The sequence below is a fragment of the Pristiophorus japonicus genome, chromosome 10 (assembly GCF_044704955.1).
Source record: "Pristiophorus japonicus isolate sPriJap1 chromosome 10, sPriJap1.hap1, whole genome shotgun sequence".
Classification (NCBI taxonomy): Eukaryota; Metazoa; Chordata; class Chondrichthyes; family Pristiophoridae; genus Pristiophorus; species Pristiophorus japonicus.
In genome coordinates this window covers 212408919-212432845 of record NC_091986.1, presented here as the reverse complement: position 1 = coordinate 212432845, position 23927 = coordinate 212408919, and the positions used below count along the sequence as shown (strand labels likewise).

General features: G+C 46.6%; 1 protein-coding gene across 2 annotated transcripts in view; it reads right to left on the bottom strand.

The window, feature by feature from the left end:
- Positions 1 to 23927, bottom strand: part of sts (steroid sulfatase (microsomal), isozyme S) — a 112982-nt gene that overhangs the window by 85856 nt on the left and 3199 nt on the right. For both annotated transcript variants that reach the window (XM_070892534.1, XM_070892535.1), the window contains exon 2: positions 6411 to 6560. In XM_070892534.1, coding sequence (XP_070748635.1) covers positions 6411 to 6556 — 146 coding nt within the window. In that variant the 5' untranslated portion in view covers positions 6557 to 6560. The remainder of the gene's footprint in view (positions 1 to 6410; positions 6561 to 23927) is intronic.

Sequence of the window (23927 nt, the reverse complement as noted above, 5' to 3'; positions counted from 1 at the left end):
CAGTACTAAAGTCCTCCCACTGACAATATGCTGATAACAGGAACCGATGCTTCAAACAGCAATTCAAATTTATCTACTTTTCCACAGCTGTTGTGCAAGACTGTACATTCTGTTTTGAAGTGCAAGTCAAAAGAAGTTGCGATAAGATATGCGACTTATTTTAGAAAACTTTGTTGCAACAAAGCAAAGTACTCCCAATATCTGCCCTGCGGCCATGCCAAGTTTGGAGGCTCTTCTCTGGAAGGTGCCAGCTTCTGCTGGGCAGTGCCACTGCCCTCCAGTACCTCAGCTACACAGCTGTTCTACATGCACCTCCCATCACTGCTTTTCTGCATGGGCTGCTCTACCGGTGATCTGACTATCGACATCTCTGGAGCCTTGCTCTTCCAACACTTTTAGCGAAACTTCAGCCATTAACTTGGACATCTCCAAAAGCCTCTTGAGAAGGATCTGGCATCGAGCGCTTAAATGTTAGCTACCCCAAAGTTTCTTGATGTGTCCTACAAAATGAATCCTACACAACAGTACCTGCACAGTGGCCCAGTTATAGTACTCTTGTAAAAGGACCCAAGAAATAGGAGCAGGAGTAGGCCATTCGGCCCCTCGAGCCTGCTCCGCCATTCAATGAGATCATGGTTAATCATCTACCTCAACTCCACTTTCCCGCCGATCCCTATATTCCTTAATTCCCTTAATATCAAAAAACCTATCGATCTCTGTCTTGAATATTCTCAAAGACTGAGCCTCCACAGCCCTCTGGGGTAGAGAATTCCAAAGATTCACCACTCTCTGAAGAAAAGTCTCCTCATCTCAGTCCTAAATGGCCGAGCCCTTATTCTGAGACTGTGACCCCTGGTTCTAGATGCCCCAGCCAGGGGAAACATCGTCCCCTGCATCTACCTGTCAAGCTCCTTCAGAATTTTATACGTTTCAATGAGATCACTTCTCATTCTTCTAAACTCTAGGGAATATAAACCTAGTCTATTCAATATCTCCTCCCAAGTGGCAAGTCTATCCTCGCTTAGGTAAGGAGACTAAAACTGTCCACAGTACTCCAGGTATGGTCTCACCAAACTCCTATGTAAAATTGCAGTAAGACTTCCTTACTCATAATCCAATCTCTTTGTAATAAAGGCCAACACACTGCTTGCTGTATCTGCATGATGGCTTTCTGTGAGTTATGTACAAGGAACATCCAGGTCCCTCTGAATATAAAAAAAATATATATTCTGCTTTTCCATTCTTCCTACCAAAGTGGATAATTTCACATTTCCCCACATGATATTCCATCTGCCACCTTATTGCCCACTCACTTAGCCTGCCTATATCTTTTTGTAGCCTCTGTGTTCTCCTCACAGGTTACTTTCACACCTAGTTTTGTACCGTCAGCAAACTTAGATACATTACACTCAGTCCCTTCATCAAAGTCATTGATATAGATTGTAAATAGCTGGGACCCAAACATTGATCCTTGCAGCACCCCACTAGTTACAGCATGCCAATCTGAAAATGAAACACTTATTCCTACTCAGTTTTCCAATCCTCAATCCATGCTAATATATTACCCACCTATCTCAAGCCCTAGTTTTGTGTGGCACCTTATTGAATGCTTTTTGAAAATCCAAATACACTACATCCACTGATTCCTCTTGATCTACCCTGCTAGTTACATCCTCGTAAAATTCAACAGATTTGTCAAACACTATTTCCTCTTCATAAATCCATATCTTTAAGTGTCCTGTTACCAAGACCCAAATAATAGATTCCCTACTACTGATGTCAAGCTAACTGGCCTATAGTTCCCGGTTTTCTTTCTCCTTCCTTTTTTGGATAGCGGGTTGCAATTGACACCTTCCATTTCACGGTGACCATTCTAAAATCTAGGCAATTCTGGGAGATCAAAACCAATGCATCAACTATTTCTGGTGCACCTCTTAAAACCCTAGGATGTAGGCGTCAGTCCAGAGGATTTGTCAGCTTTTAGTCCCATTAATTCCTCCAGTACTATTTCTTTATGAATATCAATTTCTTTAAGATGCTCATTCTTACTAGACCCTTGGTTCCCCCACTATTTCTAGAACGTGTTTGTGTCTTATCATCATCATAGGCAGTCCCTCGGAATCGAGGAAGACTTGCTTCCACTCTTAACATGAATTCTTAGGTGGCTGAACAGTCCAATACGAGAATCACAGTCTCTGTCACAGGTGGGACAGATTGTCGTTGAGGGAAAGGGTGGGTGGGACTGGCTTGCCGCACGCTCCTTTCACTGCCTGCGCTTGTTTTCTGCATGCTCTCAGCAATGAAACGCGAGGTGCTCAGCGCCCTCCCGGATCCTCTCCCTCCACCTAGGGCGGTCTTTGGCCAGGGACTCCCAGGTGTCAGTGGGGATGTTGCACTTTATCATTTAATTCCGCTCATTCTTACTACTCTTGGTTCTCCACTATTTCTGTAACATGTTTGTGTCTTCTACCGTGAAGACAGATACATAATATTGATTTAATGTCTCTGTCATCTCCTTATTCCCCATTATAATTTACCCGTCTCGGACTGTAAAGGACCCGCTTTTTCTTGTGCTGATTTCTTCCTTTTTACAGATATATAAAAGCTTTTACAGCCTGTTTTTATGCCTCTTGCTCGTTTACTACCATATTCTACTTGCTCTCTATCAATTTCTTGGTCGTACTTTGCCGAATTCTAAAAATCCTCAGGCCCACTGCTCTTTTTTTAGAAACATTGCAACCCATTCCTTGAATCGCATACTATCTAACTTCTCGTTAGCCATGTTGGATCACTTTTCGCAGTGAAGTTTTTATTCCTCAAGGAAATGTATATTTGTTGCCTGTGAGTCAGATGGTTGTGGGTTCAAGTCCCACTTCAAAGACTTGAGCACAAAATATAGGCTGACACTTCAGTGAGGGAGTGCTGCACTGTTGGACACTGCCGTTAAAAGGCGGCCCCATCTGCTCTCCAGGTGGACGTTAAAGATCCCATGGCATTATTTGATGAAGAGTAGGGGAGTTCACCCCGGGTTCCTGGCCAATGTTTAATCCCTCCACCAACACACAAATCAGATTACCTGGTCATTATCACGTTGCTGTTTGTGGGAGCTTGCTGTGCGCAAATTGGAACGGCCATGTTTCCTACATTAGAATAGCGACTACATCTCAAAAAGTACTTAATTGGCTGTAATGCAATTTGAGACATCCTTAAATGCAAGTCTTTCTTCTTTACTGGACCTTCTGGGCATGTTTTAAACCTTGTTGAATTGGTTTAAATTTTTAATAGAGTGCTCACTGGACTTTGCCAGCCCTTCAGGGAAGTTAAGCTCAATTAAATAAATTTGCAATAAAAAGCTAGTATCAGTAATGTTTTGGTTTATACATACAGTTTTGGTCTCCGTATTTAAGGAAGGATAAACTTGCTTTGGAGACAGTTCAGAGAAGTTTCACTAGGTTGATTCTGGAGATGAGGGGGTTGACTTATGAGGAAAGGTTGAATAGGTTGGGCCTCTACTCATTGGAATTCAGAAGAATGAGAGGTGATCTTATCGAAACGTATAAGATTATGAGGGGGCTTGACAAGGTGGATGCAGAGAGGATGTTTCTACTGATGGGGGAGACTAGAACTAGGGGGTATGATCTTAGAATAAGGGACCGCCCATTTAAAACTGACATGAGGAGGAATTTCTCTCAGAGGGTTGCAAATCTGTGGAATTCGCTGCCTCAGAGAGCTGTGGAAGCTGGGACATTGAATAAATTTAAGACAGAGATAGACAGTTTCTTAACCGATAAGGGGATAAGGAGTTATGGGGAGCGGGCAGGGAAGCGGAGCTGAATCCATGATCGGATCAGCCATGATCGTATTAAATGGCGGAGCAGGCTCGACTCCTGCTCCTATTTCTTATGTTCTTAATGCTGACTACCGGATTGTCTTAAAAACCCATCTGGTTCACTAATGTCCTCTAGGGAAGGAAATCTGCCGTCCTTATCCAGTCTGGCCTATACGTGACTCCAGACCCACTGCAATGTGGTTGAGTCTTAACTGCCCCTCGGAAATGGCCTGACGAGCCACTCAATTGTATTCAAGGCGGCGGCTCACCACCACCTTCTCAAGGGTAACTAGGGATGGGCAATAAATGCTGGTCTTGCTGGCGACTTCCACATCCCGTGAACAACAAATAAAAAAAAGTTATAGGTACTGACAGGTGCCTTGTCCATGTGATGTGTAGCCAGACCACTCCCTTCAGCAGTGGTCATAAGGCAGCTACCAGCGATAGCCACAGTATAAAAAGCAGCATTAACATTTAAAAAAAAAAATCATGCACAGGATGTGGGTGTCGCTGGCAAGCCAAGGCTAGCATTCATTGCCCAACCCCAATTGCCCTTGAGAAGGTGATGGTGAGCAACTGCCCCGAATTCCTCATCTTCAGCTGCTTCATCAATGACCGTCCCTCCATCAGAAGGTCAGAAGTGGGGATGTTTGCTGATGACTGCAGTGGTTCAGTTCCATTCACAACACCTCAGCTAATGAAGCAGTCCATGTCCGCATGCAGCAGTACCTGCACAACATTCAGGCTTGGGCTGGTAAGTGGCAAGTAACATTCGCGCCACACAAGTGCCAGGCAATGACCATCTCCAACAAGAGGGTCCGCCACCGCCCCTTGGCATTCAACGGCATTACCACCACCAAATCCCTCACCATCAACATCCTGAGGGTCATCATTGACCAGAAACTTAACTGGATCAGCCACATAATTACTGTGGCAACAAGAGCAAGTCAGAGGCTGGGTATTCTGTGGTGAGTGTCTCACCTCCCGACTCCCCAAAGCCTTTCCATCATCTACAAGGCAAAAGTCAGAGGTGTGATGGAATACTCTCCACTTGCCTGGATGAGTGCAACACCAACACCACAAGAAGCTCAACACCATCCAGGACAAAGCAGCTTGCTTGAGTGGGACCCCATCTACCACTTTAAACATTCACTTTCTTCACCACCAGCACACCGTGGCTGCAGTGTGCACCATCTACAAGATGCACCGCAGCAACTCGCCAAAAGACTTACATTTACATAGTGCCTTTCACGACCACCAGACATCTCAAAGCGCTTTACAGCCAATGAAGTACTTTTGGAGTAGTCACTCTTGTAGAAAAGGCTTCTTTGGCAGCACCTCCCAAACCTGTGACCTCTACCACCCAGAAGGACAAGAGCAGCAGGTGCATGGGAACAACACCACCTCCATGTTCCGCTCCAAGTTACTATTCGAACTTGGGAAATATAGCGGCGTTCCTTCATCATCGCGGTGTCAAAATTCTGGAACTCCCTACCTAACAGCACTATGCGAGTAACTTCACCACACGGACTGCAGCGGTTCAAGGCGATGGCTCACCACCACCTTCTCAAGGGCAAGTAGGGATGGACAATAAATGCCATCCTTGCCAGCAACGCCCACATCCAAGGAACCAATAAAATAATAGCTTGAACTGCTGCGGTACCATGTGGTGAAGGTTTGTCACAACATTTTGTTACAACTGTGTGGATTTCTAGACCATTTCAGAGGGCAGTTAAGAGTCAAACACATTGCTGTGGATCCGGAGTCACATATCAGCCAGACCGGGTAAGAAAGGCAGATTTCCTTCCCCAGTGTCAGCTGTAGCTCAGTGGGTAGCACTCTCACTTTCAAGTCAGAAGGTTTTGAGTTGAAGTCCCACTCCAAGGACTTGAGCACAAAAAAAAAAATCCAACCGGACACTCCAGTGCAGTGCCGAGGGAGCACAGCTCTATCGGAGGTGTTGTCTTTCCGATGAGACATTAAACCGAGGCCCCATCTGCTCTCTCAAGTGGACATAGAAATAGTGCCATGGGATCTTTTAAGAAGAGCAGGGGAGTTATCCCTGGTGTCCTGGCCAATATTTATCCCTCAATCAACATAACAAAAAAAAAAAAACAGATTATCTGGTCATTATCACATTGCTGTTTGTGGGAGCTTGCTGTGCGCACATTGACTGCCGCTTTTCCCACATTACAACAGTGACTACACTCCAAAAGTACTTCATTGGCTGTAAAGCGCTTTGAGACGTCCGGTGGTCGTGAAAGGTGCTATATAAATGCAAGTCTTTCTTTTGAAAGGACAATAGCGAACGAGATGAGTTTTTACGACAATCCGGTAGTTACATGGTTACCATGACTAGCTTTTTATTCCAGATTTATTTTTTATTTAAATTACCCAGCTGCCCTGGTGGGAGTTGAACTCATGACTCCAGATCAATAGTCCAGTCCTCTGGATCACTAGTCCAGTTACAGAAGAACTATGCTACAGCACCAACCTTGAAATACTGATTTAGGTATCAAGTACTTCGCAAAGCGAATGTTTGAAAAAAAAAGACAAAATCACTGTACAGTGAACTTCAAACCTGAGGGTTCTGTTTCCATAACAGCCCAGGTCGCCAATACCGAGATCATCTGCCATGATAACAACATAGTTGGGCTGTATGCTTGCACTTTGCACCAGATTTCCAATTGCCAAGTGGAGTAGAACGAACACCAGCAAGATCTTCATGTTCCTAAAAATAAAGTCAGTGAGATTAAAGGAGTGCAACAGCATAGAGTGGCATTTGTGAGTTTGGTAAGTGGTTGAGTTTTAAGGGTTATTCTCTTTAAACCATTTGGAGGGTGGAGTAAATTGTTAGTGGCAATTGCCAGTAGCTTCTAAGTAAGTAGCAGTTTAATTTAAAGGGGAAAAGTTAAATAGTTGGGAATCTTTCAGGTTTAGGCAGAGAAAAACAAGGTAACTCTCCAGTAGGAGGCAATTAGCAGCTAGTTAAAACCAGTTCTGTAAACGACTGACCAGTAGTGAGGTATCTGACCTAGCTATAGTTTAAAAAGAAGCAGCTCGTGCAGAGCACGGAGTGCAGCAGCATAGAGTGGCATTTGTGAGTTTGGTAAGTGGGTGATTTTGGGCAAGTGGGGGTAGCAGGTGCTGTTTTGTCTTGTTTTTCCTACCAGTGCTGACACTAGAGCAGCTGATAAGGTGTGCGAGAGTAGGAGACGGAGGCCCAGAGACCAGTCCAACCAGCTGCAGACAAAGATAGAGGGGTGCGAAATTGAGAGGTGACGTCACAGCCAAGCTGGTAAGTGGTTGGCTGTTTGACTGGTAAGTATAACTCTCTTTTAGACTGACTTTTAGATTGGTTTAATTGGCAGCGAACTACTAAGTAGCTGTTTGATGTTTAAGTAAATTTTAGTAAGTAAATTAATTTAAGGGTTAAGTCATGGCAGGCGAGTTCGGACCCATGTCATGCTCCTACTGTGCTATGTGGGAAGTCAGGGACGCTTCCAGTGTCCCTGACTACTATGTGTGTGGGAAGTGTGTCCAGCTGCAGATCCTAACAGAACGCATGACGGCACTGGAGCTGCGGATAGACTCACTCTGGAGCATGCGCGATGCTGAGAATGTTGTGGATAGCACATTTAGTGAGTTGGTCACATCGTAGGTAAGGGTTAGGACAGATAGTGAATGGGTGACCAAGAGACAAGGCAAGAGCAGGAAGATAGTGCAGGAGTCCCCTGCGGTCATCTCCCTCCAAAACAGATATACCATTTTGGATACTGTTGGGGGAGATGACTTACCAGTGGAATGCACCAGCAGCCAAGTTCATGGCACCATGGGTGGCTCTGCTGCACAGAAGGGTGGGAAAAAGAGTGGGAGAGCTATAGTGATAGGGGACTCTATTGTAAGGGGAATAGATAGGAGTTTCTGCGGCCGCAACCGAGACTCCAGGATGGTATGTTGCCTCCCTGGTGCAAGGGTCAAGGATGTCTCGGAGCGGCTGCAGAGCATTCTGGAGAGGGAGGGTGAACAGCCAGTTGTCGTGGTACATGTAGGTACCAACGATATAGGTAAGAAGCGGGAAGAGGTCCTACAAGCTGAAGTTAGGGAGCTAGGAGTTAAATTAAAAAGTAGGACCTCAAAAGGTAGTAATCTCTGGATTGCTACCAGTGCCACATGCTAATCAGAGTAGAGGGAGCAGGATAGTTAGAATAAATACGTGGCTTGAGCAGTGGTGCAAGAGGGAGGGATTCAAATTCCTGGGACATTGGAACCAGTTCTGGGGGAAGTGGGACCTGTACAAAAGGGACAGTTTGCACTTGGGCAGGACTGGAACTGATGTCCTTGGGGTAACATTTGCTAATGCAGTTCGGGAGTGTTTAAACTAATATGGCAAGGGGATGGGAACCTATGAAGGGAGATAGGGTGAAGTAATATGGAGTCAGAAACAGATGGTAGAAAGGTAAAAAGCAATAGTGGACGGCCGAGTAAACAAAGGCAAGAAACAAAAAGGGCCACACTACATCATAATTCTAAAAGGACAAGGGGTGTTAAAAAAACAAGCCTGAAGGTTTTGTGTCTTAATGCAAGGAGTATCCATAATAAGGTGGATGAATTAACTGTGCAAATAGATGTTAACAGATATGATGTGATTGGGATTACAGAGACGTGGCTCCAGGATGATCAGGGCTGGGAACTCAACATCCATGGGTATTCAACATTCAGGAAGGATAGAATAAAAGGAAAAGGAGGTGCCGTAGCATTGCTGGTTAAAGAGGAGATTAGGACATTAGCTTGGATGATGTGGAATCTATATGGGTAGAGCTGCAGAACACCAAAGTGCAAAAAATGTTAGTGGGAGTTGTGTACAGACCTCCAAACAGTAGTAGTGATGTTGGGGAGGGCATCAAACAGGAAATTAGGGGTGCATGCAATAAAGGTGAAGCAGTTATCATGGGTGACTTTAATATGCATATAGATTGGGCTAACCAAACTGGAAGCAATACGGTGGAGGAGGATTTCCTGGAGTGCATAAGGGATGGTTTTCTAGACCAATATGTCGAGGAACCAACTAGGGGGAAGGCATCCTAGACTGGGTGTTGTGTAATGAGAGAGGATTAATTAGCAATCTCGTTGTGCGAGGCCCCTTGGGAAAGAGTGACCATAATATGGTGAAATTCTACATTAGGATGGAGAATGAAACAGTTAATTCAGAGACCATGGTCCAGAACTTAAAGAAGGGTAACTTTGAAGGTATGAGGTGTGAATTGGCTAGGATAGATTGGCGAATGATACTTAAGGGGTTGACTGTGGATGGGCAATGGCAGACATTTAGAGACCGCATGGATGAACTACAACAATTGTACATCCCTGTCTGGCCTAAAAATAAAAAAGGGAAGGTGGCTCAACCGTGGCTATCAAGTGAAATCAGGGATAGTATTAAAGCCAAGAAAGTGGCATACAAATTGGCCAGAACTAGCAGTGAACCTGGGGACTGGGAGAAATTTAGAACTCAGCAGAGGAGGACAAAGGGTTTGATTAGGGCAGGGAAAATAGAGTACGAGAGGAAGCTTGCAGGGAACATTAATAAGGACTGCAAAAGTTTCTATAGATATGTAAAGAGAAAAAGGTTAGTAAAGACAAACGTAGGTCCCCTGCAGTCAGAATCAGGGGAAGTCATAACGGGGAACAAAGAAATGGCAGACCAATTGAACAAGTACTTTGGTTCGGTATTCACTAAGGAGGACACAAACAACCTTCCAGTTATAAAAGGGGTCAGAGGGTCTAGTAAGAAGGAGGAACTGAGGGAAATCCTTATTAGTCGGGAAATTGTGTTGGGGAAATTGATGGGATTGAAGGCCGATAAATCCCCAGGGCCTGATGGACTGCATCCCAGAGTACATAAGGAGGTGGCCTTGGAAATAGCGGATGCATTGACAGTCATTTTCCAACATTCCATAGACTCTGGATCAGTTCCTATGGAGTGGAGGGTAGCCAATGTAACCCCACTTTTTAAAAAAGGAGGGAGAGAGAAAACAGGGAATTATAGACCGGTCAGCCTGACATCAGTAGTGGGTAAAATGATGGAATCAATTATTAAGGATGAAATAGCAGCGCATTTGGAAAGAGGTGACATGATAGGTCCAAGTCAGCATGGATTTGTGAAAGGGAAATCATGCTTGACAAATCTTCTGGAATTTTTTGAGGATGTTTCCAGTAGAGTGGACAAGGGAGAACCAGTTGATGTGGTGTATTTGGACTTTCAGAAGGCTTTCGACAAGGTCCCACACAAGCGATTAATCTGTAAAGTTAAAGCACATGGGATTGGGGGTAGTGTGCTGATGTGGATTGAGAACTGGTTGTCAGACAGGAAGCAAAGAGTAGGAGTAAATGGGTACTTTTCAGAATGGCAGGCAGTGACTAGTGGGGTACCGCAAGGTTCTGTGATGGGGCACCAGCTGTTTACATTGTACATTAATGATTTAAACGAGGGGATTAAATGTAGTATCTCCAAATTTGCAGATGACATGAAGTTGGGTGGCAGTGTGAGCTGCGAGGAGGATGCTATGAGGCTGCAGAGTGACTTGGATAGGTTAGGTGAGTGGGAAAATGCATGGCAGATGAAGTATAATGTGGATAAATGTGAGGTTATCCACTTTGGTGGTAAAAACAGAGAGAATGGTGACAGATTCGGAAAAGGGGAGGTGCAACGAGACCTGGGTGTCATGGTACATCAGTCATTGAAGGTTGGCATGCAGGTACAGCAGGCGGTTAAGAAAGCAAATGGCATGTTGGCCTTCATAGCGAGGGGATTTGAGTACAGGGGCAGGGAGATGTTACTACAGTTGTACAGGGCCTTGGTGAGGCCACACCTGGAGTATTGTGTACAGTTTTGGTCTCCTAACTTGAGGAATGGCATTCTTGCTATTGAGGGAGTGCAGCAAAGATTCACCAGACTGATTCCCGGGATGGCGGGACTGACATATCAAGAAAGACTGGATCAACTGGTCTTGTATTCACTGGAGTTCAGAAGAATGAGAGGGGATCTCATAGAAACATTTAAAATTCTGATGGGTTTAGATGCAGGAAGAATGTTCCCAATGTTGGGGAAGTCCAGAACCAGGGGTCACAGTCTAAGGATAAGGGGTAAGCCATTTAGGACCGAGATGAGGAGAAACTTCTTCACCCAGAGAGTGGTGAACCTGTGGAATTCTCTACCACAGAAAGTTGTTGAGGCCAATTCACTAAATATATTCAAAAAGGAGTTAGATGTAGTCCTTACTACTAGGGGGATCAAGGGGTATGGCGAGAAAGCAGGAATGGGGTACTGAAGTTGCATGTTCAGCCATGAACTCATTGAATGGCGGTGCAGGCTCGAAGGGCCGAATGGCCTACTCCTGCACCTATTTTCTATGTTTCTATTTTTCTATGTAAATATTAATTGCGCAACTGTAGCCTTTCCTCATACTATATAGAATGATATTTGCAGAAACAAAGGGAGGCCCTCCCCCTTGCAGAGTGGAACCAAGTTCATCATTTCCTACCCAGGCGCCCATCAAACTCACACAACAGGTTATTCTTCCATTCCAGACTTTCGGACGAGACTGCTAGTCCGATATCCAGTTCTAGATGAGCAGAGATTTTCTCCAATTGAATATTGGGAAGACCGAAGCCATTGTTTTCGGTCCTCGCCACAAACACCGTTCCCTCGCCACCGACTCCATCCCTCTCCCCAACTTCTGTCTGAGGCTGAACCACACTGTTCGCAACCTTGGTGTCATGTGTGAGCTTTTGACCACATATCCGCAGCATAACCAAGACCGCCTATTTCCACCTCCGTAACATCGACCGTCTCTGCCCCTGCCTCAGCTCATCCCCTGCTGAAACCCTCATCTATTCTTTTATTACCTCTAGACTTGTCTATTCCAACGCACTCCTTGCTGACCTCCCACCTTCCATCCTCCGTAAACCAGAAGTGAACCAAAACTCGGCTGCCCGTGTCCTAACTCGCATCAAGTCCCGCTCACCCATCACCCCGGTGCTCGTTGACCTACATTGGCTTCCAGTTAAGCAACGCCTCGATTTCAAAATTCTCATCCTTATTTTCAAATCCCTCCATGGCCTCGCTCCTCCCCATCTCTGTCATCTCCTCCAGCACAATCACCATCGCGCCCCCCCCACCACTCCCCCGAGATGTCTGCGCTCCTCTAATTCTGCCCTTTTGAGCATCCCTGATGATAAAGCACTCAAACATTGGTGGCCGTTCCTTCTGTTGCCTAGACCCGAAGCTCTGCAACTCTCCGCCTCTCTACCTCCCTATCCTCCTTAAAACCTTTTTGGTCACCTGCACTAATTTCTACTTATGCGGCTCGGTGTCAATTTTTTTTATCTCACCCTGTGAGGCGCCTTGGGATGTTTCACTGCGTTAAAAAGGTGCTTTATAGATGCAAGTTGTTGTTGTTGTTAAACCCCATCTGCTCTCAGGTGGACAAAACATCTCATGGCACTATTTCGAAGAGGAGCAGGGGAGTTATCACCGGTGGCCTGGCCAATATTTATCCTTCAATCAGTATTACTAAAACAGATTAACTGGTCATTATCAGGTTGCTATTTATGGGAAGTTACTGTGCACAAATGGGCAGTTGCATTTCCCACATTACAACACTGACTACACTTCAAAAAGAACTTAAAATATTGCAGATGCTGGAATTCTGAAATAAAAACACAGAAAATGCTGAAAATACTCAGCGAGAGTGAGAGGGGATCTCATAGAAATATATAAAATTCCGACAGGATTAGACAGGTTAGATGCAGGAAAAATGTTCCCGATGTTGGGGGAAGTCCAGAACCAGTGAACACAGTCTCAGGATAAGGGGTAAGCCATTTAGCACCGAGATGAGGAGAAACTTTTTCACCCAGAGAGTGGTGAACCTGTGGAATTCTCTACCACAGAAAGTTGTTGAAGCCAGTTCGTTGGATATATTCAAAAGAGAGTGAGATGTGGCCCTTATGGCTAAAGGGATCAAGGGGTAATGGAGAGAAAGCAGGAATGGGGTACGGAGGTCAATGATCAGCCATGATCATATTGAATGGTGGTGCAGGCTTGAAGGGCCAAATGGTCTGCTCCTGCACTTATTTTCTATGTTTCGATGTGAGGCAGCATCTGGGAGTGAGAAACAGTTTTAACGTTTCAGGTCGGTGACCTATCGTCGGAACGGTTTTGTCAAAAGGTCAATGACCTGAAACGTAAACTCTGTTTCTCGCTCTACAGATGCTGCCTGACCCGCTGAAATTGCCAGCATTTTCTGTTTGGTTCAAAAGGACATAGACAGGCTACATGAGTGGGCAAAAATTTGGCAGATGGAGTATAATGTTGGAAAGTGTGAGGTCATGCACTTTGGCAGAAAAAAAATCAAAGAGCAAGTTATTATTTAAATGGAGAAAGATTGCAAAGTGCTGCAGTACAGTGGGACCTGGGAGTACTTGTGCATGAAACACAAAAGGATAGTATGCAGGTACAGCAAGTGATCAGGAAGGCCAATGGAATCTTGGTCTTTATTGCAAAGGGCGGGAGTCGAGAGAGGCAGCGGCCTATAAAAGGCTCAGCAGTCCGGGGAGCGTCGAGAGAGGCGGGAGTCCAGAGAGGCAGCGGCCTATAAAAGGCTCAGCAGTCCGGGGAGCGTCGAGAGAGGCGGGAGTCGAGAGAGGCAGCGGCCTATAAAAGGCTCAGCAGTCCGGGGAGCGTCGAGAGAGGCGGGAGTCGAGAGAGGCAGCGGCCTATAAAAGGCTCAGCAGTCCGGGGAGCGTCGAGAGAGGCGGGAGTCGAGAGAGGCAGCGGCCTATAAAAGGCTCAGCAGTCCGGGGAGCGTCGAGAGAGGCGGGAGTCGAGAGAGGCAGCGGCCTATAAAAGACTCAGCAGTCCGGGGAGCGTCGAGAGAGGCGGGAGTCGAGAGAGGCAGCGGCCTATAAAAGACTCAGCAGTCCGGGGAGCGTCGAGAGAGGCGGGAGTTGAGAGTTGAGAGAGGCGGGACCGGTGCAGCTCCAGCTGAGAGAAGTCAAAAAAGAAGTAGAAAGAAATCAAAAGGTGACGTCACAGCCAACGTGGTAAGTGATTGGCTGCTGATTGGTGAGTAGTTTTTCTTTTTCTTTATTAGTCAGTAACTTTTAACATTGTTGTCGGCAATTTAAGTGTATCTAAGGGTTAAGTCATGGCAGGACAGCTCGGTCATGTGATATGCTCCTCCTGTACCATGTGGGAACACGGGGACAACACCAGTGTCCCTGACGACTACATGTGCGGGAAGTGTGTCCACCTCCGGCTACTGACGGTCCGCGTTGCGGAGTTGGAGCTGAAGGTGGATTCACTCTGGAGCATCCACGATGCTGAGAATGACGTGAGTATCACGTGTAGCGAGTTGGTCTTACCGCAGGAGAAGGGTCCACAGCCAGCGAGGGAATGGAAGACCAGCAGGAAGAGTAGTGCAAGGAAGGTAGTGCAGGGGTCCCCTGTGGTCATCCCACTGCAAAACAGATACACTGCTTTGAGTGCTGTTGAGGGGGATGACTCATCAGGAGTGGGCAGCAGCAGCCAAGTTCATGGCACCGTGGCTGGCTCTGTTGCACAGGAGGGCAGGAAAAAGAGTGGGCGAGCGATAGTGATAGGGGATTCAATTGTAAGGGGAATAGATAGGCGTTTCTGCGGCCGCAACCGAGACTCCAGGATGGTATGTTGCCTCCCTGGTGCAAGGGTCAAGGATGTCTCGGAGCGGGTGCAGGACATTCTAAAAAGGGAGGGAGAACAGCCAGTTGTTGTGGTGCACGTTGGTACCAATGACATAGGTAAAAAAAGGGATGAGTTCCTACGAAATGAATTTAAGGAGCTAGGAGCTAAATTAAAAAGTAGGACCTCAAAAGTAGTAATCTCGGGATTGCTACCAGTGCCACGTGCTAGTCAGAGCAGGAATCGCAGGATAGCTCAGATGAATACGTGGCTTGAGCAATGGTGCAGCAGGGAGGGATTCAAATTCCTGGGGCATTGGAACCGGTTCTGGGGGAGGTGGGACCAGTACAATCCGGACGGTCTGCACCTGGGCAGAATCGGAACCAATGTCCTCGGGGGAGTGTTTGCTAGTGCTGTTGGGGAGGAGTTAAACTAATATGGCAGGGGGATGGGAACCAATGCAGGGAGATAGAGGGAAACAAAAAGGAGGAAAAAACAAAAGACAGAAAGGAGATGAGGAAAAGTGGAGGGCAGAGAAACCCAAGGCAAAGAACAAAAAGGGCCATTGTACAGCAAAATTCTAAAAGGACAGAGGGTGTTAAAAAAACAAGCCTAAAGGCTTTGTGTCTTAATGCAAGGAGTATCCGCAATAAGGTGGATGAATTAACTGTGCAAATAGATGTTAACAAATATGATGTGATTGGGATTACGGAGACGTGGCTCCAGGATGAGCAGGGCTGGGAACTCAACATCCAGGGGTATTCAACATTCAGGAAGGATAGAATAAAAGGAAAAGGAGGTGGGGTAGCATTGCTGGTTAAGGAGGAGATTAAGGCAATAGTTAGGAAGGACATTAGCTTGGATGATGTGGAATCTATATGGGTAGAGCTGCAGAACACCAAAGGGCAAAAAACGTTAGTGGGAGTTGTGTACATACCTCCAAACAGTAGTAGTGATGTTGGGGAGGGCATCAAACAGGAAATTAGGGGTGCGTGCAATAAAGGTGCAGCAGTTATAATGGGTGACTTTAATATGCACATAGATTGGGCTAACCAAACTGGAAGCAATACGGTGGAGGAGGATTTTCTGGAGTGCATAAGGGATGGTTTTTTAGACCAATATGTCGAGGAACCAACTAGGGGGGAGGCCATCTTAGACTGGGTGTTATGTAATGAGAAAGGATTAATTAGCAATCTCGTTGTGCGAGGCCCCTTGGGGAAGAGTGACCATAATATGGTGGAATTCTGCATTAGGATGGAGAATGAAACAGTTAATTCAGAGACCATGGTCCAGAACTTAAAGAAGGCTAACTTTGAAGGTATGAGGCGTGAATTGGCTGAGATGGATTGGCGAATGATACTTAAGGGGTTGACTGTGGATGGGCAATGGCAGACATTTAGAGACCGCATGGATGAACTACAACAATTGTACATTCCTGTCTGGCATAGAAATAAAAAAGGGAAGGTGGCTCAACCGTGGCTATCAAGGGAAATCAGGGATAGTATTAAAGCCAAGGAAGTGGCATACAAATTGGCCAGAAATAGCAGCGAACCTGGGGACTGGGAGAAATTTAGAACTCAGCAGAGGAGGACAAAGGGTTTGATTAGGGCAGGGAAAATGGAGTATGAGAAGAAGCTTGCAGGGAACATTAAGACGGATTGCAAAAGTTTCTATAGATATGTAAAGAGAAAAAGGTTAGTAAAGACAAACGTAGGTCCCCTGCAGTCAGAATCAGGGGAAGTCATAACGGGGAACAAAGAAATGGCGGACCAATTGAACAAGTACTTTGGTTCGGTATTCACGAAGGAGGACACGAACAACCTTCCGGTTATAAAAGGGGTCGGGGGGTCTAGTAAGGAGGAGGAACTGAGGGAAATCCTTATTAGCCGGGAAATTGTGTTGGGGAAATTGATGGGATTGAAGGCCGATAAATCCCCAGGGCCTGTTGGACTGCATCCCAGAGTACTTAAGGAGGTGGCCTTGGAAATAGTGGATGCGTTGACAGTCATTTTCCAACATTCCATTGACTCTGGATCAGTTCCTATGGAGTGGAGGGTAGCCAATGTAACCCCACTTTTTAAAAAAGGAGGGAGAGAGAAAACAGGGAATTATAGACCGGTCAGCCTGACATCGGTAGTGGGTAAAATGATGGAATCAATTATTAAGGATGTCATAGCAGTGCATTTGGAAAGAGGTGACATGATAGGTCCAAGTCAGCATGGATTTGTGAAAGGGAAATCATGCTTGACAAATCTTCTGGAATTTTTTGAGGATGTTTCCAGTAGAGTGGATAAGGGAGAACCAGTTGATGTGGTATATTTGGACTTTCAGAAGGCGTTCGACAAGGTCCCACACAAGAGATTGATGTGCAAAGTTAGAGCACATGGGATTGGGGGTAGTGTACTGACATGGATTGAGAACTGGTTGTCAGACAGGAAGCAAAGAGTAGGAGTAAATGGGTACTTTTCAGAATGGCAGGCAGTGACTAGTGGGGTACCGCAAGGTTCTGTGCTGGGGCCCCAGCTGTTTACACTGTACATTAATGATTTAGATGAGGGGATTAAATGTAGTATCTCCAAATTTGCGGATGACACTAAGTTGGGTGGCAGTGTGAGCTGCGAGGAGGATGCTGTGAGGCTGCAGAGTGACTTGGATAGGTTAGGTGAGTGGGCAAATGCATGGCAGATGAAGTATAATGTGGATAAATGTGAGGTTATCCACTTTGGTGGTAAAAACAGAGAGACAGACTATTATCTGAATGGTGACAGATTAGGAAAAGGGGAGGTGCAAAGAGACCTGGGTGTCATGGTACATCAGTCATTGAAGGTTGGCATGCAGGTGCAGCAGGCGGTTAAGAAAGCAAATGGCATGTTGGCCTTCATAGCAAGGGGATTTGAGTACAGGGGCAGGGAGGTGTTGCTACAGTTGTACAGGGCATTGGTGAGGCCACACCTGGAGTATTGTGTACAGTTTTGGTCTCCTAACCTGAGGAAGGACATTCTTGCTATTGAGGGAGTGCAGCGAAGGTTCACCAGACTGATTCCCGGGATGGCGGGACTGACCTATCAAGAAAGACTGGATCAACTGGGCTTGTATTCACTGGAGTTCAGAAGAATGAGAGGGGACCTCATAGAAACATATAAAATTCTGACGGGGTTAGACAGGTTAGATGCAGGAAGAATGTTCCCAATGTTGGGGAAGTCCAGAACCAGGGGTCACAGTCTAAGGATAAGGGGTAAGCCATTTAGGACCGAGATGCGGAGGATCTTCTTCACCCAGAGAGTGGTGAACCTGTGGAATTCTCTACCACAGAAAGTTGTTGAGGCCAATTCACTAAATATATTCAAAAAGGAGTTAGATGAGGTCCTTACTGCTAGGGGGATCAAGGGGTATGGCGAGAAAGCAGGAATGGGGTACTGAAGTTGAATGTTCAGCCATGAACTAATTGAATGGCGGTTAAGGCTAGAAGGGCCGAATGGCCTACTCCTGCACCTATTTTCTATGTTTCTATGTTTCTAAAAACAGGGAAGTTTTGCTACAGCTATACAAGGTATTGGTGAGGCCACACCTGGAATACTGCATATAGTTTTGGTTTCCATATTTATGAAAGGATATACTTGCTTTGGAAGCATGGAAGGTTCACAAGGTTGATTCCAGAGATGAGAGAGTTGTCTTATGAGGAAAGGTTGAGGAGGTTGGGCCTCTACTCATTGGAATTCAGAAGAATGAGAGGTGATCTTATCGAAACGTATAAGATTATGAGGGGACTTGACAAGGTGGATGCAGAGAGGATGTTTCCACTGATAGGGGAGACTAGAACTAGAGGGACATAATCTTAGAATAAGGGGCCACCCATTTAAAGCTCAGATGAGGAGAAATTTCTTCTCCCAGAGGGTTATGGATCTGTGGAATTCGCTGCCTCAGAGAGCTATGGAAGCTGGGACATTGAATAAATTTAAAACAGAAATAGACAGTTTCTTAAACGATAAGGGAATAAGGGGAGCGGGCAGGGAAGTGGAGCTGAGTCACTGATCGGATCAGCCATGATCTTATTAAATGGTGGAGCAGGCTCGAGGGGCCGTATGGCCTGCTCCTATTTCTTATGTTCTTACTTCATTGGCTGTAAAGCACTTTGGCAAGTCTGGAGGGTCGTGAAATGCTATGTAAATGCAAGTTATTCTTTCTTTAGACAGTTGCTACCGGTGGGCTATTCCACAATGGGCCGAGGGCCGGGGGGGGGCGGGGCGGTTGTGGGTAGACTACAGCTGCCAAAACCTTATCCCTCATTAATGTCCGTGTGTGTGCACATTTGCCAGCAGGGGTTATTGGATGGCAATCAGCAACAGGAACAATGGCCGATTTCCATATTCAGGTTGGGTGAGGTACTTTGCATCGTTCCTACCGACATTTCAGCTAACTCCACAAATATTAGGGATTATACTCGGGGCCTTTATTAAAGTGTCACATTAAATGACACATAATTACCAAGTAGCTACAGGTGGAGGGGTGTTTGAAATCCAGAAACCTCAGGACAGAGGCCATTCCAGATTTTGGAACGTCTTTCCGACGTCCCGAGTCTGGAAATGCCTCGGCCGAGGTAAGGGGCGGGGGGGGGGGCACCGATGTAAGTGGTGTGGTGGGCACTGATGTAAGGAGCAGGGGGGTGGTGCCAACATAACAGGAGCGGGGGGGCCACCAAGGTAAGGGGAGCGGAGTGGGGGGCGGCGGCGGGAAGTCGACGGTTCCGGGTTCTGCCACGTTGGCTGCGGGTCAGGGGTTCCGGGTCAGGGGTTCCAGGTCAGGGATCAGCGGCTGGGAAAAACCTGCGTCGAAGATCTGCAAAAAAGGATGCTAAAGTTTAAAAAAAAATAAAAAAAAATTTTTCAGCGGTTAATTAGTTTTTTAAAAAATGTCCAAAAAAAATTCGGAATGTTGTGGATTTCGTAACATTCCGAATTTCGGAACTCTGTATTTCGGACGCTCAACTTGTATTACACAAGAACATAAGAAATAGGAGCGAGAGTAGGCCATTTGGCCACCCGAGCCTGCTCCACCAGTCAACAATATCATGGCTGATCTACTACCACAACTTCACCCACCCACACAATTGCCATAGCCCATAATTTCCTTAGTTCCCCAAAATTTAAAAATCGACCTCTGTCTTGAATATACTCAATGACTGAGGATCTACAACCCTCTGGGGTAGATAATTCCAAAGATTTCACAACTGTTTGAGTGAAGAAATTTCTCCTCATCTCGCGACTGAAAGTCCAATCATTTCAATAAGGCGGCAAACAGCTACTTGTTTGTGGCTGCAGCCACCAATTCTTTGCTGAATAGGTATTGAATAACTACAGCATAACTGCAATATTCAATAATATTCAAATAAATGCAGCATAACTACAACAAACAACTTGCATTTATATAGCGCCTTTAATGTGGTCACCTGTCCCAAGTGTTGACTGGACACTTCCCCAGCAGTGATCTCTTGATGAGGAGGCCAAGAAGGGGAACTAATTGGAAAATGAGATTTTGCGAGTGTTGGTATGAATGGAAAGCCATTCTTCCTGTTGGATAAATACACCAATCGGGAAATACCTGTGGGAATAGAAGCCTCACAATGTTCTCAAAGCCATGTTATTCAAATAAAACTTAAAACTTGCTTTGAATATTATAAATAGAAGGTGCCATCATCAGCCTTCAGCTGTGATCAAGGCCTCTGTTTAGGACAGTTACCAGTAATACTGCTCGCTTCATTGCTGCCCCATGTTGGCGCTCTCCATGGGTAAAGGTTATTGCAGTTTATCACTGCATTCACTGTCTTGGCTGCCAAGTTTGCAGATGACACTAAGCTGGGTGGCGATGTGAGCTGTGAGGAGGATGCTAATAAGCTGCAGGGTGACTTGGACAGGTTAGGTGAGTGGGCAAATGCATGGCAGATGCAGTATAATGTAGATAAATGTGAGGTTATCCACTTTGGTGGCAAAAACAGGAAGGCAGCATATTATCTGAATGGTGACAGATTAGGAAAAGGACAGGTGCAACGAGACCTGTATTGTGTTCCTAACACAGATGAGACTGTACATGGGGAGGTTAAAGTAACAGCAACCTCAGTCTTTATTAAGACACTCCAGAATGAAGAACAGGCCTTAGGGGCCGGCTTATATACAGTGCTCCCAAGGGATGCTGGGATCCTTTGGGACTTTAGGGGATGCGCTCCCTGGTGGCAGAACATGGGAGTGCATGCTTTACAGATACACAACATCACTCTCCCCTCCCCTCCCCCCCCAAAGTCAAAGTGAAAACTATTTACAAGGTGAGGCGGTCGGGAGCTTTTCTTTCCCTGGTGAACCGCCTTGGTACAAATGTCTGTTCTGGTGTGTTGGCTTGCTGGGCTGACGTATTGTTGGCCCTGCAGGGCTGCTGGGTGAACCTGGCCTTACTGGGCTGTTGGGTGTGATGGGTTTGATTTCCTGGTCCGGCGTGGTGTCGTTGATACTCTGTTGTGGACTCGAAAAAGGTGGTGTCTGCTGTGGGTTGTTCAGGGCAGTCTGTGAACCACAGCCTCGTTTGGTCCAGGTGCTTTCTGCAAATTTGTCCATTGTCTAGTTTGACTACAAACACCCTACTCCCTTCTTTAGCTATCACCGTGCCCGCGATCCACTTGGGACCATGTCCATAGTTGAGCACATATACAGCGTCATTCAGATCAATTTCCCGTGACACAGTGGCGCGACCATCGTTTACATTTTGTTGCTGCCGCCTGCTCTCTACCTCATCATGCAAGTTGGGGTGAACCAGCGAGAGTCTGGTTTTATGTGTCCTTTTCATGAGTAGCTCAGCCAGGGGCACCCCTATGAGTGAGTGGGGTCTCGAGCGGTAGCTGAGCAGTACTCAGGACAGGCGGGTTTGGAGTGAGCCTTCTGTGACTCGTTTAAGGCTCTGTTTGATGGTTTGTACTGCCCGCTCTGCCTGCCCATCGGAGGCTGGTTTAAATGGGGCCTAGGTGACATGTTTGATCCCATTGCGGGTCATGAATTCTTTAAATTCGGCACTGGTGAAACATGGCCTGTTGTCACTGACCAGTATGTCAGGCAAACATGGCACTCAGGCTTTCAATGGTGGCAGTGCTTCCTGACATTATTTCACATCCAATCCATTTTGAAAAAGCATCCATCACCACCAGGAACATTTTACCGAGAAACGGGCCCGCATAGTCGACATGGATCCTCGACCATGGAGTGGAGGGCCAGGACCACAAACTTAGTGGTGCCTCTCTGGGTGCGTTGCTCAACTGAGCATACACACTGCATTGCCATACACAGGACTCTTAAGTCAGAGTCGATACCTGGCCACGACACGTGGGATCTAGCTATCGCTTTCATCATTACTATACCCGGGTGTGTGCTGTGGAGATCCAAGATGAACGTCTCCCTGCCCTATTTGGGTAGCATTACGCGGTTACCCCACAACAGGCAGTCTGCCTGAATGGACAGCTCATCCTTTCGCCACTGGAACGGCTTGATTAGCTCTTGCATTTCAATGGGGATGCTGGCCCAGCTCCCATGCAGTACACAGTTTTTTTTACTAGGGATAGCAGAGGATCTTCGCTGGTCCAAGTCCTAATCTGGCGGACCGTGACAGGTAATTTATCATTTTCAAATGCTTCCATGATCATCAACAAGTCTACGGGCTGCGCCACCATCAATAAGTTTGCAGGCTGCGCCATTTCCACCCCCGTGGTAGACAATGGTAGCCGACTGAGAACATCCACACAGTTCTCGGTGCCTGGCCTGTGGCGGATGGTATAGTTATATGCTGATGGCACCTGTGCCCACCCTTGTATGCGGACTGAGGCATTATCCCCCTGTTTTCAGCGAACAGGAATATGAGGGGCTTGTGATCGGTTTCCAGCTCAAATTTGAGGCCAAACAGGTACTGATGCATTTTCTTTACCCCGAACACACACGCTAATGCCTCTTTCTCAATCATGCTGTAGGCCCTCTCGGCCTTAGACAGGTTGCAACTTCCCCGCAACGGTAGCTTATTGTAATACACATCCGGCTCCGTACGACGATGCATCACATGCTAGCACAAGTCTTTTACACGGGTTATACAATACAAGCAGCTTGTTGGAGCATAAAATGTTTCTGGCTTTCTCAAAAGCAATTACTTGGTTTTTTCCACATACCCAGTTCTCACCTTTACGCAATAACACATGTAGGGGCTCCAAGAGGGTGCTTAACCCCGGTAGGAAGTTACCAAAATAGTTGAGGAGTCCCAGGAACGACCGCAGCTCCGTGACGTTCTGTGGCCTGGGCACGTTCCTGATAGCCTCGGTCTTGGCGTCTGTGGGTCGAATGCCGTCCGTCGCGATCGTTCTCCCCAAAAACTCCACTTCTGTTGACATGAAGACGCATTTCGACCTCTTCAGCCACAGCCCTTTGCGATCCAGTCGCTGGAGGACCTCCTCCAGGTTTTGCAGGTGCTCGACGGTGTCCCGACCGGTGACCAATATGTCGTCCTGAAAAACCACCGTACGTGGTACCGACTGGAGTAGGCTCTCCATGATTCTCTGGAAGATCGCTGCAGCTGACCGAATTCCAAAACAGGCAACTATTGTAGATGAACAGTCCCTTGTGCATGTTGATGCAGGTGAGGCCTTTCGAAGACTCCTCCAGCTCCTGCGTCATGTAGGCCGAAGTCAGATCGAGCTTAGTGAACGTCTTGCCTCCTGCCAGCGCGCAACTAGGTCGTCTGCCTAAGATAGGGGGTATTGGTCCTGCAGCGAGAAATGATTAATGGTTTCTTTATAATCGCTGCAAATCCTGACCGTGCTATCACTTTTGAGTACTGGAACAATCGGGCTGGCCCATTCGCTGAATTCCACTGGGGAAATGATGCCCTCGCATTGCAGCCTGTCCAGCTCGATTTCCACTCTCTCCCTCATCATGCAAGGTACCGCTCGCACCTTGTGGTGAATGGGTCGTGCCTCTGGGAAAAGTTTGCAATGCTTTGCTCAAAAAGGGAAGGAAATTTGTTAAGAACCTAGGTACATGAAGCCTCATCGACATGTGATAGCCCTCAGATGTCATCCCAGTTCCAGCGGATTTTGCCCAGCCAGCTCCTTCCAAGCAGTGTGGGGCCATCGCCCGGGACAATCCAGAGTGGCAGTTCATGCACCGTGCCCTCGTGGGTGACCTTGACCATGGCGCTGCCCAGGGCAGCGATAAGCTCTTTGGTGTACTTTCTCAGTTGCATGTGGATGGGGCTCAGGGCTGGTCTGAGTGCCTTGCTGCACCACAGTCTCTCAAACATCTTTTTACTCATGATGGATTGGCTAGCGCCAGTGTTCAGTTCCATGGCTACAGGTAAGCCATT